Below are 15,706 nucleotides of genomic sequence, written 5' to 3'. Positions count from 1 at the left end.
CACAGAGTCTTAACCACTAGACCACCAGGGAAATTCCAAGATGAACATTGTAAAGCACACAGTCCAGTGGCATTTAGTAGAATATGTTCACAATGCAGTGAGACAAACATCCCATCCAGTCCCGAAAGGTGATCGCCACCCCCAAAGAAAGCTGCATCCCCATTAGTCAGCCCATATCTCTCCAGCCCCTGCTGATCAGCCATCTGCTTTCTGTCTGTGTGGATCCACCTGTTCTGGAGAGCTCCGCTGATGGAATTATACATGGCACGACCCTTTGTGTCTGGCTTCTTTCATGGAGCATAATTGTATTAGTTTGCTCCGGCTGCCATAACAAAATACCACCGATGGGGCGGCTCAAACAACAGACACTTGTTTTCTCACGGTTCCAGAGGCTGGAATCTGAGAGGAGGTTTGGTTTCTCCTGAGGCCTCCTTGCGCTCACAGGGCCTTTTTCCTGTGGGCACACACCAGGTTTCTCTTTGGATGTCCAAACTCCTCTTCTTATAGAGACTCTAGTCAGGTTGGATGAGGGTCCACTCTAATGGCCTCATTTAACTTTATTGCTCTTTTAAAGACCCTACGTCCAAATACAGTCACACTTAAAGGCACTGGGGGTCAGGGCTTCAGCATGTGAGTTTTCAGTTCAGTTCAGTTCAGTTGCTCAGTCGTATCTGACTCTTTGCGACCCCATGAATCGCAGCACGCCAGGCCTCCCTGTCCATCACCAACTCTCAGAGTTCACCCAAACTCATGTCCATCGAGTTGGCAATGCCACCCAGCCATCTCATCCTCTGTCATCCCCTTCTCCTCCTGCCCCCAATCCCTCCCAGCATCAGGGTCTTTTCCAATGAGTCAACTCTTCACATGAGGTGGCCAAAGTACTGGAGTTTCAGCCTCAGCATCATTCTTTCCAAAGAAATCCCAGGGCTGATCTCCTTCAGAATGGACTGGTTGGATCTCCTTGCAGTCCAAGGGACTCTCAAGAGTCTTCTCCAACACCACAGTTCAAAAGCATCAATTTTTTGACACTCAGCTTTCTTCACAGTCCAACTCTCACATCCATACATGACCACTGGAAAAACCATAGCCTTGACTAGACAGACACTTGTTGGCAAAGTAATGTCTCTGCTTTTGAATATGCTATCTAGGTTGGTCATAATTTTCCTTCCAAGGAGTAAGTGTCTTTTAATTTCGTGGCTGCAATCTCCATCTGCAGTGATTTTGGAGCCCAAAACAATAAAGTCTGACACTGTTTCAACTGTTTCCCCATCTATTTGCCATGAAGTGATGGGTCCAGATGCCATGATCTTCATTTTCTGAATGTTGAGCTTTAAGCCAACTTTTTCACTCTCCTTTTTCACTTTCATCAAGAGGCTTTTTAGTTCCTCTTCACTTTCTGCCATAAGGGTGGTGTCATCTGTATATCTGAGGTTATTGATATTTCTCCCGGCAATCTTGATTCCAGCTTGTGCTTCTTCCAGCCCAGCGTTTCTCATGATGTACTCTGCATATAAGTTAAATAAGCAGGGTGAGTTTTAGGGGAACACAAAAACTCATATGAGTTCCCCTAGACACATGTGTTGAAGAAGGAAATGGCCACCCACCCCAGTATTCTTACTTGGAAAACCCCATGGGCAGAGGAGCCTGGTGAGCTATAGGCGATGGGGTTTCAAAGAGTTGGACACGACGTAGCCACTAAACACCAGCGGCACATATGTAATGCCCTCAGGGTTTACCCATGTTGCAGTATGTGTCAAGGCTGCCAGACTGATTGAGTCTTTTTTTTTTTTTAACGGTCTATTTCTTTTTGGCTGCGCTGGGTCTTGGTTGCTGTGTGCAGGCTTTCTCTAGTTTCAGTGAGTGGGGGCTACTGTCTGGCCTCTTCATCCACCATGACTAATAGCCAAGTGATTGCTTTCTTGCTGATGAGGAAACAGCCTGAACTAGGGAAAAAAAAAAAAATCCCGAGTTGTCTAACTTACCCTCAGTTTATCCAGTGATGTGTTCTGGAAATCTTTCACCTACCGAAAGTCACCCAGCCCTTTTCTTATGGCACAGGTGGGTTTTTCCTGTTTCTTTTCCATCTGTGATTTGGAAGAGAGTGTCATGCAGGTCCTAGAAGACCCTCAGGAGACATCCGGGTTGGGGGGCGCTTAGGGATAAGTAGCTGCTGTGGTTTCCCCTGCTCCACGGCGAGTTGACCCAGAGCTGCCACCTCAGTTTATCTGGCTCTTACTACACTTCTGGCTTGCTTCTTTGACCTCTCCTTGTTTTGTGTTTGTGTCTAATAAAATATTGTCATTGGGAAACTCTTCTGGCAAGAAATAGTCACAAAGTGTTCCAGGGCACGCTTCCATGATTATGATGAAAAGAAACAAGGCTGATGTCAGAGAGGAATGGGTGGCCAGCCCTGTGTGTGTGTGTGGGTGGGTGGGGGGCTCCCTGTGGCCCAGTGTCTGGGCCCCAGATTTTCCTCTTTAGAAGTTGGATGTTAGTGCAACCAGCGGTGGTGGAGCTTAGGGAGACCAAGTCACAAACCAAACTGGTGAGAGAATGGTCTTTAAACTAGATTGCTCACTTGGTACGTTTCCAGGAAGACCACAGCTGCTGGGCAGGATAGAACGTTCTGGTCTGCTCACCAGTGGGTTGTCTGTGAGGGAAGGGAAGGGGAGGCGGAGGCGTTCTGTGCCTGAAGGGTCTCTGTCATGGCTGCTCGCAGAGCCGAGGCAGCCTGTTAGATGAGGCTCCCAGCAGTCAAAAGTGAAAGTCGCTCAGTCATGTCCAACTTTGCGACCCCATGGACAATACAGTCCATGGAATTCTCCAGGATTACCCATCAATTCTCCTCACTGCAGGTGGCAACTTTTTCAGGATGTGAGGACCCTTTAACCTGCATCCTATGGTATGGTTGCAGGTCCCTACATCCACTTAGGGTTCCAGCACCCCGATCTTTTCCTGCTGCACCCCGCCGCCTCTTGTTTTCATGCCTTTGAGATGAATTTTCCAGAAAAAAAGTTTTCTGGCCTGCCCTTCTCTTAGGATAAATGCTGTTTGGGGAAGGAGTGGAGGAGAAATTGAGAACCAAGTCGTTTGAAATCATCTCTCTACGCAGGGGGCCCTGTCTCTTGAGCTCCCTCTCACCCTATCTTCCTTACAAACCCTGAGCAGAGACTCTGAACCTTATCTCAGGGTCCTAAGACTGTTGCCTGCCTATTATAACTTGTCCTTAACACTATATCCAGAGGCCAGCCTTTCACCAAGTGCACATGCAGATAGCCAGTGCGGTGGGTACCTGCCATCAGCCCGGCTGCATTCTAGCCCCTCCGGGTGGAAACAGCCAGGATTACAAGGAAGGTCCCTCCCATCTTCTTGCTGCTCCTTCTCGGTGCCCACTGGGGTCTTCCTCTATTTTAAAACAGGAACTAGTTGTCCTGATGGTCCACAAGGTGCCCCCTGCGCCCCACTCTCTACCCACCTGGCTCTCTGTTGCGCCCACTGGCCTTGCCCCCGAATCTGGATCCCAGCCCAGTGCCTTCCTCTTTGTACCTCCACTTGGATGCTTCTCACTCCACAAACCTGGGAGGGCGACTGAAGATGCAGGATACGACACGGAACATGGACCGTCCGCCACCTTGTTATAGCACAATGCGCTGAAGCGACGGTGTCTGCACTACATGAGGTTAACTGGGACCCAGCGCTGCCTTTAGCTCCTCCTGGTTTTTCTCACGACTGGAAAACATTCAGCCACGGTTGCTGCTCCTGTGGGCCCGCACTGCCCTGGAGCCACAGTGATGTCATGCTCTTGACAGTCTGGCCACAAAGATACCTTATCAACCATAGAAATTTGGAGCTCATCAAAGAGTTAGAATAGTTTTCGAGAAGTAGGATATTTCTTTTCCTCTTTGCTTTTATTAGGACATCTTAAAACCTTTGAGAAGTACACAAAGAGCTCAAAGCCTCCCTCCACCACCTCTTTAAAAGAATTTTTTAATGCTGACTCACTTTGATTTCATGAAATAGTTATTTCTTTTTAAATTGTCTCTGCTGTGGTGGCAACTATTAGCCTTTTAAGAAGGGGACACTGTTAGATGTGAGTGCTGGGACTCTTTGGAGCGGGGTGACTCTCTGTCTTCATATGCTAAGGAGCACTTTACAGTGTAGGCTTATTTGGAAGTTTTTAGTTATTAATCTTCATAATAGTTTCTTAAGACGCTTCTTATTTCCTCGTTATATCCAAATAGTAGGTAACGTAGACATTTGTCATAGAAACCACTTGGATCCAAAGTTTTGTTGTTGGCATTGTTATTGAGAAGGAAACTGAATGTTCTAGTTGGAAAGTAATTTAATTGGGTGACACTTGAAAGAATACCAGCCTAGCCAGATATTTTTTTATTCCTTGGCTTATTATTAATAGCTATGTGATCACAAGGAAGTCATATTGGTGAGCCTCAGTTTCATTAACTCTAAGGGGAAAAGGTAGGAGTTTTCTGTCTGTGTGTTTCTGTGTGTCTGTCCGTGTGTGTGTGTGTGTTGGGGACACTATGAAATTCAAAATGAATCCTTATTTCTGACAAGGACCATGTCTCATTTGACTTTGGCGACCCCAGGACAGCTGCTGTTAGTGAATGCTTGTTTCCTGTGGGAAGAAACGAGAGATACTGACTTTCTTCGATGGGAGCTCTTGGACTTAGCAGAGAAACGCTGTAGGACAATGAGATGGATACGAAATTCCCAGCCCATCTGCCCCAAGTCCATGCAAACTCTCCGTATTCTCCCAACATGAACTTTTTACCCTGAGCCTGCATTCAGCGTGATCTTACCTTACCCAACACCTGTCTCTCCGTTCCCTACTTGCATTCTATTGCGTGGCCATTTCCCACTCTGGTCTTCAATTACAAGCTCTTGGGCACGGGAGATCTTTCTTTGTCATACTCGGTGTGAGACAGAGCACGCAGCACTGTGATGAGCTAGTTGATCACCTGCTGCTGCTTCCTGGCTGGATCCGAGATGGTTGTGATTCCAGAGCAGCCTGTTCTGTGCATGACTCGCAGCTCCTGCTCGTGAGCATCTGTTAAATGTACCAGAAGATGGACAGTGAGCTGCATGCTGGTCTCTGTGTTTGGTTTCTCCTCCAGGAAAAACAGGTTTGGCACGGTCGTTGGGAGCCCTCAGCCAACCTCTGCATGGGTCTTGTCTTTATTTCATGTCGTGCCTGCAAAGACCGCAAACCCACTAATACTCTCCCGAAGATCTACACAAAGCCCGTAAACAGAATCATCGCCCCTCTCCACCAAAGTAAAACAGTTTGAGCTTGATTCCTCTTTACCGCTGGTGGAGGATTCGTGCAAATTGTGTTTGTATATGTGCGTCATTTGCAAGAAGCAAAGGTGTTAGGAACACATGCAAATCACCAGATTCTTGGCTCCCTTTCTGCCAGTTCCCCTCTCCCTTCATGTCTCGGTCTGTACTGTCTAGAATCCCATGAACAGAGGAGCCTGGCAGACTACAGTCCAGGGGGTCGCAAAGAGTCAGACACGACTGAAGCGACTGAGCACACACTGTCTATGCTTTTGTCTATTTTTTCTCCAGAATTTGAGCAAACTGATCACCAATTTAAAATCTGGGGTATTTTTAAAACCCTTTTTTCCTTTTGAAATACGAGAAGTTACAAAATAGCACATAGAGTCCCATGGACCCTTCACCCAGCTTCCTCTTATGGTGACATCTCCTATGATGGCAGAAAAATATCAAAGTCAGGAAACTGATCGTTGGTACCAGACTGTGAAACAGACCACAGGATATCTGATTTTTAAAAGCACACACAGAGGAATGCTTTAAAACCTTTTAATTGGAGGATAATTGCTTTACAATATTGTGCTGGTTTCTGCCACACATCAACATGAATCAGCCACAGGTATACAAATGTCCTGTCCCTCTTGAACCTCCCTCCCATCTCCCACCCCATCCCACCCCTCTAGGTGGTTGCAGGGCCCTGGGTTGAGCTCTCTGTGTCGCTGGCTATCTATTTTACATATGGTAATGAATCTGTTTGCATGCTACTCTCTTAGTTTGTCCCCCCCCCCCACAAGTCTGTTCTCTGTGTCTGCATCTCCATTGCTGCCCTGCAAACAGGTTCATCGGTACCATCTCTCCAGATTCCACACACACATAACATCTGTCTCGATATTGGGTGAAGAGGTTGGCAGGGAGTGTCAGACACTCTCAGAGCAGGAGCCTGATGCAATGCCTGCTTGAAACACCCAGGGCAGTTTTAAGAGTGTGGTCCCTAGGTCACGGGTGTGCCTTCAGAAGAGGAAAGGCCTGCAGGAAGTGAAGGAACAAGGGCTGGGCAGAAGGAAAGGAAACTTGCTGGTTCAGTAGGACTTCAGCTGTGACTCTTCACCAAGAGCCAGGCTGTGGCCACATTTAAGTGTCCTGGTACCTCATAATGAGATGAGTAAGTCCCCTCATTTGGAGAAACATCTATATGACATTTGTAGAAAAATAAATGATTTTTAAAAACTGGACTTTATTTTCAGAGCAGTGTTAGATTCACAGCAAAATTGAGAGGAAGGTACAGGCTTTTTCCAGGTACCCCCACCCCCAGCCGTGCACACTGTCCGCTGTTATCAGCGTTGTTCACCAGGTGGCGCGTGGTTGCTGAGGCTGAACCCACACGGACACGTCTGCTGCTGCCGTTGTGTGCGCAGTCGTGTCTGACTCTTTGGTACCCCATGGACTGTAGCCTGCCAGGCTTCTCTGTTCATGGGATTCTCCCAGGCAGGAATACTGCAGTGGGTTGCCATTTCCTCCCCCAGGGGATCTTCCCAACCTCCTGTGTCTCCTGCAGTGGCAGGCGTTATCGTCACCCAAAGTCCACCGTTTACTGTGGGTTCACTCCTGGTGTTGTATATTAAATGAGTTTGGACAGATATATAAAGACACATATCCATCACTGTAATATGCAGAGCAGTGTAACTGCCCTAAAAATCCCTTGTACTTTACCTGTTTATCACTCTTTCTTCCCTAACCCCTGGCAACCATTCATCTTTTTACTGTAATTGTACCTTTTCCAGAATTTCATAGAGTTGGAACCATAGTCTGTAGCCCTTTTCAGATTAACTTCTTTCACTTAGGAATATGTACTTACCGTTCCTCCATGTCTTTGTCATGACTTGACAGCTCTTTTCTTTTTGGCAGTAAATAATACCCCATTGTCTGGAGGCATCACGGTTTATTTATCCTTTCACCTGCTGATGGACATATTGGCTGCCTCCACCTTTGGGCGATGCTGAATGAAGCTGCTATAAACCTCCATGTGCAGGTTTTGAACTGGGTTTTCAGCTCGTTGATGTTGCATCATGTGGATCTCTGTATTTGTGTTCCTATTCATGTATGAGTGACATTTTATATATATATATATATATTTTTTTTTTTAAGTCCTCTCCCTTTCTTTGGATGGTTGGTGAGGTAAGGGCTGATTTCAGTCTTATTTGGTGTCTCTCTTCACTCTCTCAGACACTGGATTGTTCGCAGGAGCAAATGACGACACTTTGTGTCTAATTAGCAATATCTGATTGCTCACCACCTGCCAGGGCTTGTTCTGTCTCCTCTTGCTGGGGAGAAGGTGGGTTCTAGCACCATTTCAGTGTTTACATCTGGTTCAGTGGCTCACCATTGTGCAAATGGGGTTGCTTTTTTGCTGTAGTTACAGGAGTGTCTGGGGTGGTGGTAGTGGGGGGGGGGTTGGGGGGTAGTTAGATGACCTTAGCTGGCAGAGGGAACCAAGAAGCGAGAGGTCATGGAGAAAACCCAGCCCCACCACTCCCACTGAGTCTGGACCCAGCAAAGGAATTCTCCTCTATAAAGAAGCACCACAATAGGCCATACCACACATGAAGGGCTTTCTCAGCTGTGTTCTGGGTGAGACAATCTGAGTCAATGCACTCTACTCCCCTCATCATCACTCTGCTCAGCACCCTGGTGTCAGGCTGTGGCCATCACAAGTCCCCGGGGAAATGTCTATGTCAAGTAAGGGAAAAAAGTTCCTAATTGGCTGTGGTCCTTGACCTTTGGCCTGGTTCTGACTCCTCTAATGTCTAAACTTCACTTTGCTCATTTAAAAGGATGATTGGATAATCTGGACGATTCCTTGTAGACCATGGGTCATAAAATTCTACACCCCTCCCCCCCCCCCCAATCCTTGAAGCTGTCCTGTTTGTAAAAATATCATCGGATTAGAGGGATTTTTACATTCTCTGCTGCCTTTTCTGAAGGACGGCATCCCTGATCGCCAGATTTGGGGGTGGGTCAAAGCCATGGATGACTGGATATAGATAAGGTTGTTAGCAGAACTAGGGAAACAGGTGGATGTCTAAACCAGTTGCCTCTGGACCAGTCCATTCTGGAGTTCAGATACGCTAGGCTTGTGTGTAAATGGACTTGCAGAGGAGCAACGTTATCTTCCAGAAGAACACTACCCTGATGTACCGCACTGGGGGGACTTCGAGGACTGCTCCAGGTCTGGATGTCTCATGACCCACACCGCCGCCCCCACCCCCACACCCCACCCCAGCCTTATTTTTAAAGTGTGAATTCGACCTAGTCCCTCACTCTCTCCCAGTTTCTTTGCACTTATATATAAGAAGTGGGAGAAGGATTACTCGAAACTTCCTTTGCTGGCCTGCATCAAGTGAGGGAGGTGATGATGAGCTAGAACTCAGTCTCTGCTCTAAGGCATTATGGACACCCAGGCAGTGAAGGCGCCAGGTCTGGGTGGTGAGTGCTCAGCTAGAAGCTCTGAGGACTGTCACTACCTGTGCCCGCCGAGCTGGGCCCTGGTCAGACACGTGATCCAGACGGGGAAATTAAAGATACACTGTCAGTTCACTTCTGTGGCCTGCTCGGAAACACACAGTCGCCTGTAAGCTTGGAGGGTGGAAGAATGCCACCCCAGCCTTGCCCTGTCCTTCAGCCTGTGCAAAAAAGAATCGGTGGGCAATAGCAGGCACACAGGTACCCTAAGTCCTCAGGGAGAGACGAGTGTGCAAACATGCAGGGGTGCAGCCGAGCCGCCCCGGACCCAAGCAGCTGGGGGCAGGCCGCCGGTGCGCCCTCCCCGCTGTTTTCCTCTTTGGGTCAGCCCGCTCTTATTTCTGGAGTGGAGTGGGGCTCTCCCTGGGGCGATCTAGGGTGTCATCTCTGGCATTTGCTCCCAGTGCAGAAAAACAAGTCCGAATGCAACGCACTCGGGTTTCTGAACAGCTGCCCAAGCTCCGAAACCAGGCAGTCAGCAAAGCGGAGGAAGGGAGGAGGGGGGCGGGGCGGGGGGAGGCGGTCAAGGGCGCTGTTTCGGTGGGCGACGCTCCTCCCCGGGCTGGGGAGCGGGGAGAGTGGGGGACGTCCAAGCGAGTGGGGTGCCCCTAGTGGGGATCGGGGTGCAGGGGCGAAGGGGTCGAGGGTACCCCCCGGTGGACGACAATGGGAGATCCGGACCCCTGGGCGGTCTAGGGTGGCGGAAAGTGAGGATGCTTGGGCTCGGTGAGGATCCTGCAGTGGGGGTCGGTGCGCGAAGGGAGGGGTGTTGAGGGTACGTCCCCACACGGTGGGTAGCGCTGGACGCTCTGCGACCCCCGGCGGGCTGAAGGAGGGGGCTGCCTGGACTTGGGGAGTGCCCAACATGGGGGTGGGCGTCGGGCTGGGGGATGGTTCGGAGCTCCTGCCTCCGGGCGAGCTGGGGTGCGAGGAAGGGGGAGGCGCGGCGGGGCGGGGCGGGCAGGCAGGAGCGGCTTGCCTGCCGCCAGGGAGCGGGCGCCTTCCCAGCCGAGCCATGCGGTACGTGAGCGACGTGTGGCAGCCTCTGCGCAGACTGTTCCGCGGCAGTGTGGGTTTCGGCGAGCGCCGCCTCCTTCCAATCACCGCGCAGCCCCAGCGGAGGGATGCGCCTGTGCAGCGCAGCGCTGCTCACCGAGGCGTCGCGTGCCAAAATCACATCCAAGTGAATGCTCTGCGAGGGAGGCATCCCCCCGCTCCCCGCACCCCAGATTTTCACAGGGCGGCCACGGACCTGACCTCACGACTGCCACATGTCCCCAGCTGATGCAAAGCCCCGGGAACCCTGGAACGGAGGGACACACACAGCAAAAATTGGCGAGGAAGACGTGCAGTAGGGCTGTGCGGGTAAATGGCACGAATTTTAGGGGTTTGCACAATCAAGGTGCCGCCTCCCAATAGTTATTCCGGACTTTCAGTCAGGTAATCAATTTCAGATCAGAATAGGATCGAGGTTCATTTACTCTTCTACTAGAAGAAATAAAAGTATATCGAAAATATTGTAAACGGTGACCGTGAAAACCAAGATGCCACGTTCCAGTTTGGTCCAGCCCCCTCCTTGTGCCCACCATTCCGGGGACCCCGGGTTCCAGGTCTTAGGCTCTGGCTTTTGGGGAGAAGTGTTCAGCACAGGTCAGGGTTTCTAAGGAATTCAGGAAATTGCGCAGAGTGAGGACCAAGGGCCAAGGAAGCCCCCTCCCCTGGGGTGGCTCCAGGGCCGTGGCGGCTGAGACTCACGGATATTATTAGGGAGCAATTCCGGCAAGGAGTGACCCCACAGGCGCTCTCAGCGACCTTCTGGCCTCTCTCTAGGGTAGCAGAGACGCACACCCCCGTCCCCTCTTAACTTTCTCCCAACCTTTAACCCGAAACCCCTGTCTTCACCGTGACCGTGCCTGGCCCGGAATGCATAAAGTAATTAGCCTCCAATTAAAATAAATAAATTTATATTTTAAAAAATGCACAGTATCTGGGTCCCATTCCCAAAGAGGCCGAGTCTTTAGGATGCAATAAGCATTCCAGGTGATTCGCTTGCAGGGCTCCACGGACCACACTGGACGGTGCTGTTTCTCTCCTCCCAGCACAGCTGCAGTGGTTATTCTGGGAAGCTGTGCGGGGCGTTTTTAGGGGATGACAGGAGGAGGCTCACGAAGTGGCACCTTCAGCCAGGGCTTCTTTAGGGCGTTATCTGAGTCGGCGTCGCCGGTCTGCAGGGGGCGCCAGCAGGCTGGGCCACTCTCCTTCCACGTGAAAGGGGGCTGGAACCCGAGGAATGCGTCCCCGCCCCAGGGCTGACGTGTGCGTGGCTGTCTTAAAAGCCGGGGCGGCGCGCTGGGCATCCAGCAGAGCCGGAGAGGAGGCCAGCGGGCGAGCACCGCACGGGCTTTAGCCGGCGGAAGAGGACCGTGGCTGTCACTGCGCTCGGAGCATCCCAGCCCCGCGGAAGCCGTGGGTGCCTCCCCAGCCCCGCGTCCCTCTCGCAGCGCTTGGGGAGCCTTGCGCCCCAGGCGAGCGCCCGTGATTTAGCACAAAGCACGTTTCCAAAAAGCCGCGCTTTCGCGCACGCACCCTCGCCCCCCTTTGTTTCGGGGGTCGCCAGGCCGCTCTCCTCCCCAAGTCTGAATTCTTCAGAAGGGGTGGAGGGCCGCCGAGCCTCGGCTGGAAAGATGCCCTTGGAGCTGACTCAGAGCCGGGTGCAGAAGATCTGGATCCCGGTCGACCACCGCCCCTCGCTGCCCAGAAGTGAGTGCAGACGCGCGCGGGGCCGGGCGGCCGGGGAGGGCGCGCCGTGTGCGGAGAGAGGCCATTGTGTGGCGGGCGCCGGCCCGGCGCTTTTGTGCCGGCTCCCCTCCTCCGGCGCGCTCAGCCGGCCGGGCGCCGCCCTCCGCGCCGTCCCCGCGTCCCGGCCCGGGCGCCCCCTGTTCCTCCCCACCAGCTCCGGCGCGGGGCGGGCACGGCGCCGGCGCTGCGCCTCCCCTGGCCGGCGTCGGGGGCGCTGTGGCCTGGCTCGAGGGCTCCGTGGGGGCTCCGCTCGGCTCGGCTCGCGCGGAGAGCGCAGAGGGACCCGGAAACGGCGCGCGAGCTGAGCGGGAAGCGCCGGGCGCCGCCGGGAACCTCCGTTTCGGGGACGCTTGGGAAGGGACGCCGGCGTGTCCCGCGGCCCCGGCCCCTCTCCGGGGCGCCCGCCGCGCCTCCTAGGGTCCCAGCCGCCGTTCTGTGTCGATCGCTACCTCCGCTCTCCTCTCTTCCCCTCCTTCCCTCCCGCCTCCTTTTCTCCGCTTTCCACCTCCTCTTCCCCACCGCGTGTTTCTCTCTCCTCTCTCAACCTCTCTTTGCTTCCACCCCCACTCCATCCTTCGTCTCTGTGTTTCTCTTTCTTTATGTATTTACATCGTCTTATCTTTTTCTCCTTCTTTCTATGTATTTCTAATCTCCTATCTTTAGTTCTCTTTTTTCCCCTCTCCCTTCGCCGTCTTTACTGCTCTCTGCTTCCCTCCTCTCTTCCTTTCCCGGTGCCCCCCTCTACCCTCTGTGCCAGGGGCGTGGAGAGTTGTCTGGAACTCAGCCTTTGTGCACGTTTTGGGGAGGGTCTTCGGGTGGGGACTACACAGTTGGCAGCATTTCCCACGTGTGCGAGCCGGCGCGCGCGGGCACACACACACACACACACACACACTCTCTCTCTCTCTCTCTGGACTTGGAGTTTGCTGACAGTTCACCTTCCCGCCCTGTTGGGTCTTGGCTCATAAAGGCTTTGGGAAGGTTTACCTTGGGCTCTGTCCCCCGCCACGGAGAGAGCCACCTCTTAAAAGGGTGGTTCCAGAGGAACCAGCAAAATCACCAAGGGGCCTGTCAGGTGGACAGGCTGAGACAGTGGTGAGCATTTTGCTCCAGGTCAGGTGAGATCAGAATGCCTGAGAGGTAAACACTGGCTCCCAGGTGCAAACCCTCCCAAGTGGCTTCAAGGCATCCCCCGAGCTAGGTGGCCCGTGGGCCTTCTCTGCCATCACATTTCTCAGGGGCTGGTCACCAAGGCCGCAGTGACAGCTCCTCTCCCCAGGTTTTGCCCAGGTGTGAATTACCTCCCCGTCCTCAGACCTGCCCCAGGAGGTGAGGAGTGTTGGCCCTGGGGTGCTCCTAGGACATCCTGGTGATGGGAGCCTGGCAAGGTGCTCCCCATGCTGGCAGGGGTGGGGTAGAGTAGAGTGCTCCTCCACCAGCTTGATCCCTCAGGTCCAGCCGGCCACAGAAAGACAACTAGGCTTCTTTGCAAGGTAGCTGGGTTCTGGGGAACCTTACAGGTGTCTTGCTCCCCAGCCCTTTCAGGTATGCTCTTAAATAGCCCACTGAACAGGCTGACCGCGATCTGGTTATATTTCTGTAAAACTTGGTGGTGGTGAGAAATGCCCCACCTGAAATCAGGAGGGAGATACAGAAGGAGCCCCACCCCTTTTTGACTTTTGAATAAAAGATGCTGATAAAAGAACACTTGATACACTGGGCCACACAAATATACATTGGTTCTCTCAACACCTGTAGGTGTATGTGTGCACACAGAAATGCACACTCACATTTAGTCGTCCTCTGGGGTTCATGTCCTCTGGGGTTCACGGTGGGGTGAGGACTGGGAGGTCTGGCCACAGCAGGGCGGGGTGGGAGGGGGGACTCTGAGCGGGCTGGCATCCGCTTGTTGAGTGATTCTGACAGACACAAGTGTGTGGCCACGCTTTTCTTCAGGGCTTCAGAGATCCATCCATTAGTTCCTATCAGCCTGCACGTCTCACACGCAGATGAGATATTTGCCTGAAAATCCCTATCGGAACAATTTGCAGCTTGATGGGTGGGGGGCTGGTGGTGGGGTGGTTTGCTAAAGCTGATGGATTAAGTCCCTTGTCTCCGCCCACTCCTGCAATCCCTGTGTGTGGCTGTGGGGTTACATTTTTTCTTAGAAGATTATCTGCACCCTGGGTATTTATTGCTTGCATGCCGTTATTTTAAGTAACAGTGTCTTTCTGGGTTTATATGGTCACATTTGTCTCCTCCCATCGTGGAGAGAGGGTATCTCTTCCTGGCATCTTTCCCATTCCCTGCCCCTCCCCCCTTCTTTAATGGCATTGGGAACTGGGTGGATTTTTCTCCCTCCTGAACCTGTTCCAGTCTTTCTAAGTGCTGTCCTAGTGGGGGTCACAGCAGACCCGTCTGAGATGTGTTAACTAACAGAGGACACAGAAAACACGACTGTGGATCTGTAAGGAACGGTTAAACAGCCACAGGAAGCCCCAAATTGATTCATTTGGTGGCACTTCCACCTCTGAAGCCCATCATTTCAGAGCCTGGTTGCTACAACTTCATGGTGGTAAATGCTTCTTACAAATCCTGCCGCTTCCTTCAAATGCAGACTGTAATTCAGGGAGACTTACCGACTTGGTGAATCAGCTGAATGGACAAGGAAGTAGACTCTCGACTGGCGAGAACTAGTGATCCTTTTTCTCATCACGGAAAGAGTTATGTGTGCAGGTCCCAACTCATGTATCATTTCTCTACTCAGAACCCGCTTTCCTCATCTGTGAAGCAGGTTATGTACTGTCTGCTGAGAGGTTTCATCTCACAGAGGCTTTAGCCCCATTGATGGTTTTCCGGCTCAAAGACGGAAGATCGGGGAAACCTTACAGACCTTATCATGTGGGCAGCCACTGTAATCTGCAGTCGTGATTCTCAGCCCTGGCTTCACATTTAAATCATGTGGGGGGGACTTTGGAAAAAATGCACGCTGGTACCCCCTCTCCAAGTTAGAATTGCTACAGGTGCAGCCTGTGCATCCTGGTTTTAAAAGCTTTTTAGGTTCAGTCGCGGGTTGAGAACCACTTTTTGAGGAAGGAGCACTTCAGGGGTTTCAGGTGAGAAGGACCAAGGTGAACCCCAGGTCTGTCCCTCACCGCTTATGCAGGGGACCTCCTTCACTTGTGGGTCCTGGTTCCCTCGTGTCTGGCCTTAATGGAAGGAAGCCCCAATGGCTGATGGAGGCTACCATAGCAAGTATCCTACACGTTACCTTCTGCTTCACCCTCCAGGAACCTTTGTGAAACATCCGTGCATTTCACAGACAGGGAAAACCAAGACTCCGAAAGTCTTGGTAACTCGTCCGGGACCTGAGGCAGTGCTGGCTTTGAACTCTCCTGGCTCCGGGCCCTCTCAGCCACCGTGCTCCTGCGTTGTCAACTGATTCCCTGAAATGCCCCTCCCTCCCTTGCTGGCAGAGAGCCTGTTGGGGTGGGAGGGCCATTCTCTGGACGAGAATTAGGCATTGAATTAAAATGTGCGTGCAAAGCAATGAATGAGTGCAACATCCACTGCACAGTCCAGAAGAGTTTAGGAAAGAGGTTTTGCTGAGCTGGGGTCTCCCCACCCTGCAGAGCCTCGGCCCACCTCACCGCCCCCACCCCTGCCATCCCCCTGGGGCAAGCTCACTTCCCTGTCGATTCCTAACACGGGACCAGGCGGACTCTCTGGGCTGAAATGATCCCAGGAGAAAGTTTGTGTCCAATAGACCACAGTCAGGTGTCTGCCGTGGCTTTCTGGGGCTACCTTCCATTCTCCCAGGGTGGAGTGTGTGGTCCTGTTACCCAGAGAGCCCTTTTCAGGTGGTGTCGTTTGCCCTTGCCTGGCAGCGATGGGGGAGCAGGTTGCCATGGTTACCATAGACACTCTGCTGTGGAATTTGCATGAGGCCCGCTGGGCACTGGCCTGGTCTACATCTGCAGCTCACCCGTCTGTCTTCCATGAGTTCCCCTGAAACTTGGTGTTGAAGCCTGACTACCTACTTAGAAGAGAAGAGCATGAGTGACGTGGCATCTTTTGAGGTTAACATTTCGGG

At 52.2% G+C, this 15,706-nt stretch overlaps 1 protein-coding gene across 4 annotated transcripts in view; it reads left to right on the top strand.

Annotated features, from left to right (window-relative positions):
• PFKFB3 (6-phosphofructo-2-kinase/fructose-2,6-biphosphatase 3) overlaps positions 1-15,706 on the top strand; it is a 78,169-nt gene that overhangs the window by 40,220 nt on the left and 22,243 nt on the right. For 2 of the 4 annotated variants that reach the window (XM_070380915.1, XM_070380913.1), the window contains exon 1: positions 11,352-11,574. The exons of 1 other annotated variant lie outside the window; for it this stretch is intronic. In XM_070380915.1, coding sequence (XP_070237016.1) covers positions 11,499-11,574 — 76 coding nt within the window. In that variant the 5' untranslated portion in view covers positions 11,352-11,498. Of the gene's footprint in view, positions 1-11,166; positions 11,575-15,706 lie in introns of those variants that run through there. One more of the 4 variants, XM_070380916.1, reaches the window with a different exon arrangement.

This window comes from Bos mutus, chromosome 13 (assembly GCF_027580195.1).
Source record: "Bos mutus isolate GX-2022 chromosome 13, NWIPB_WYAK_1.1, whole genome shotgun sequence".
Lineage (NCBI taxonomy): Eukaryota > Metazoa > Chordata > Mammalia > Artiodactyla > Bovidae > Bos > Bos mutus.
The sequence above is the reverse complement of the archived record's forward strand: the minus strand, read 5'-3'. Positions and strand labels throughout refer to the sequence as shown.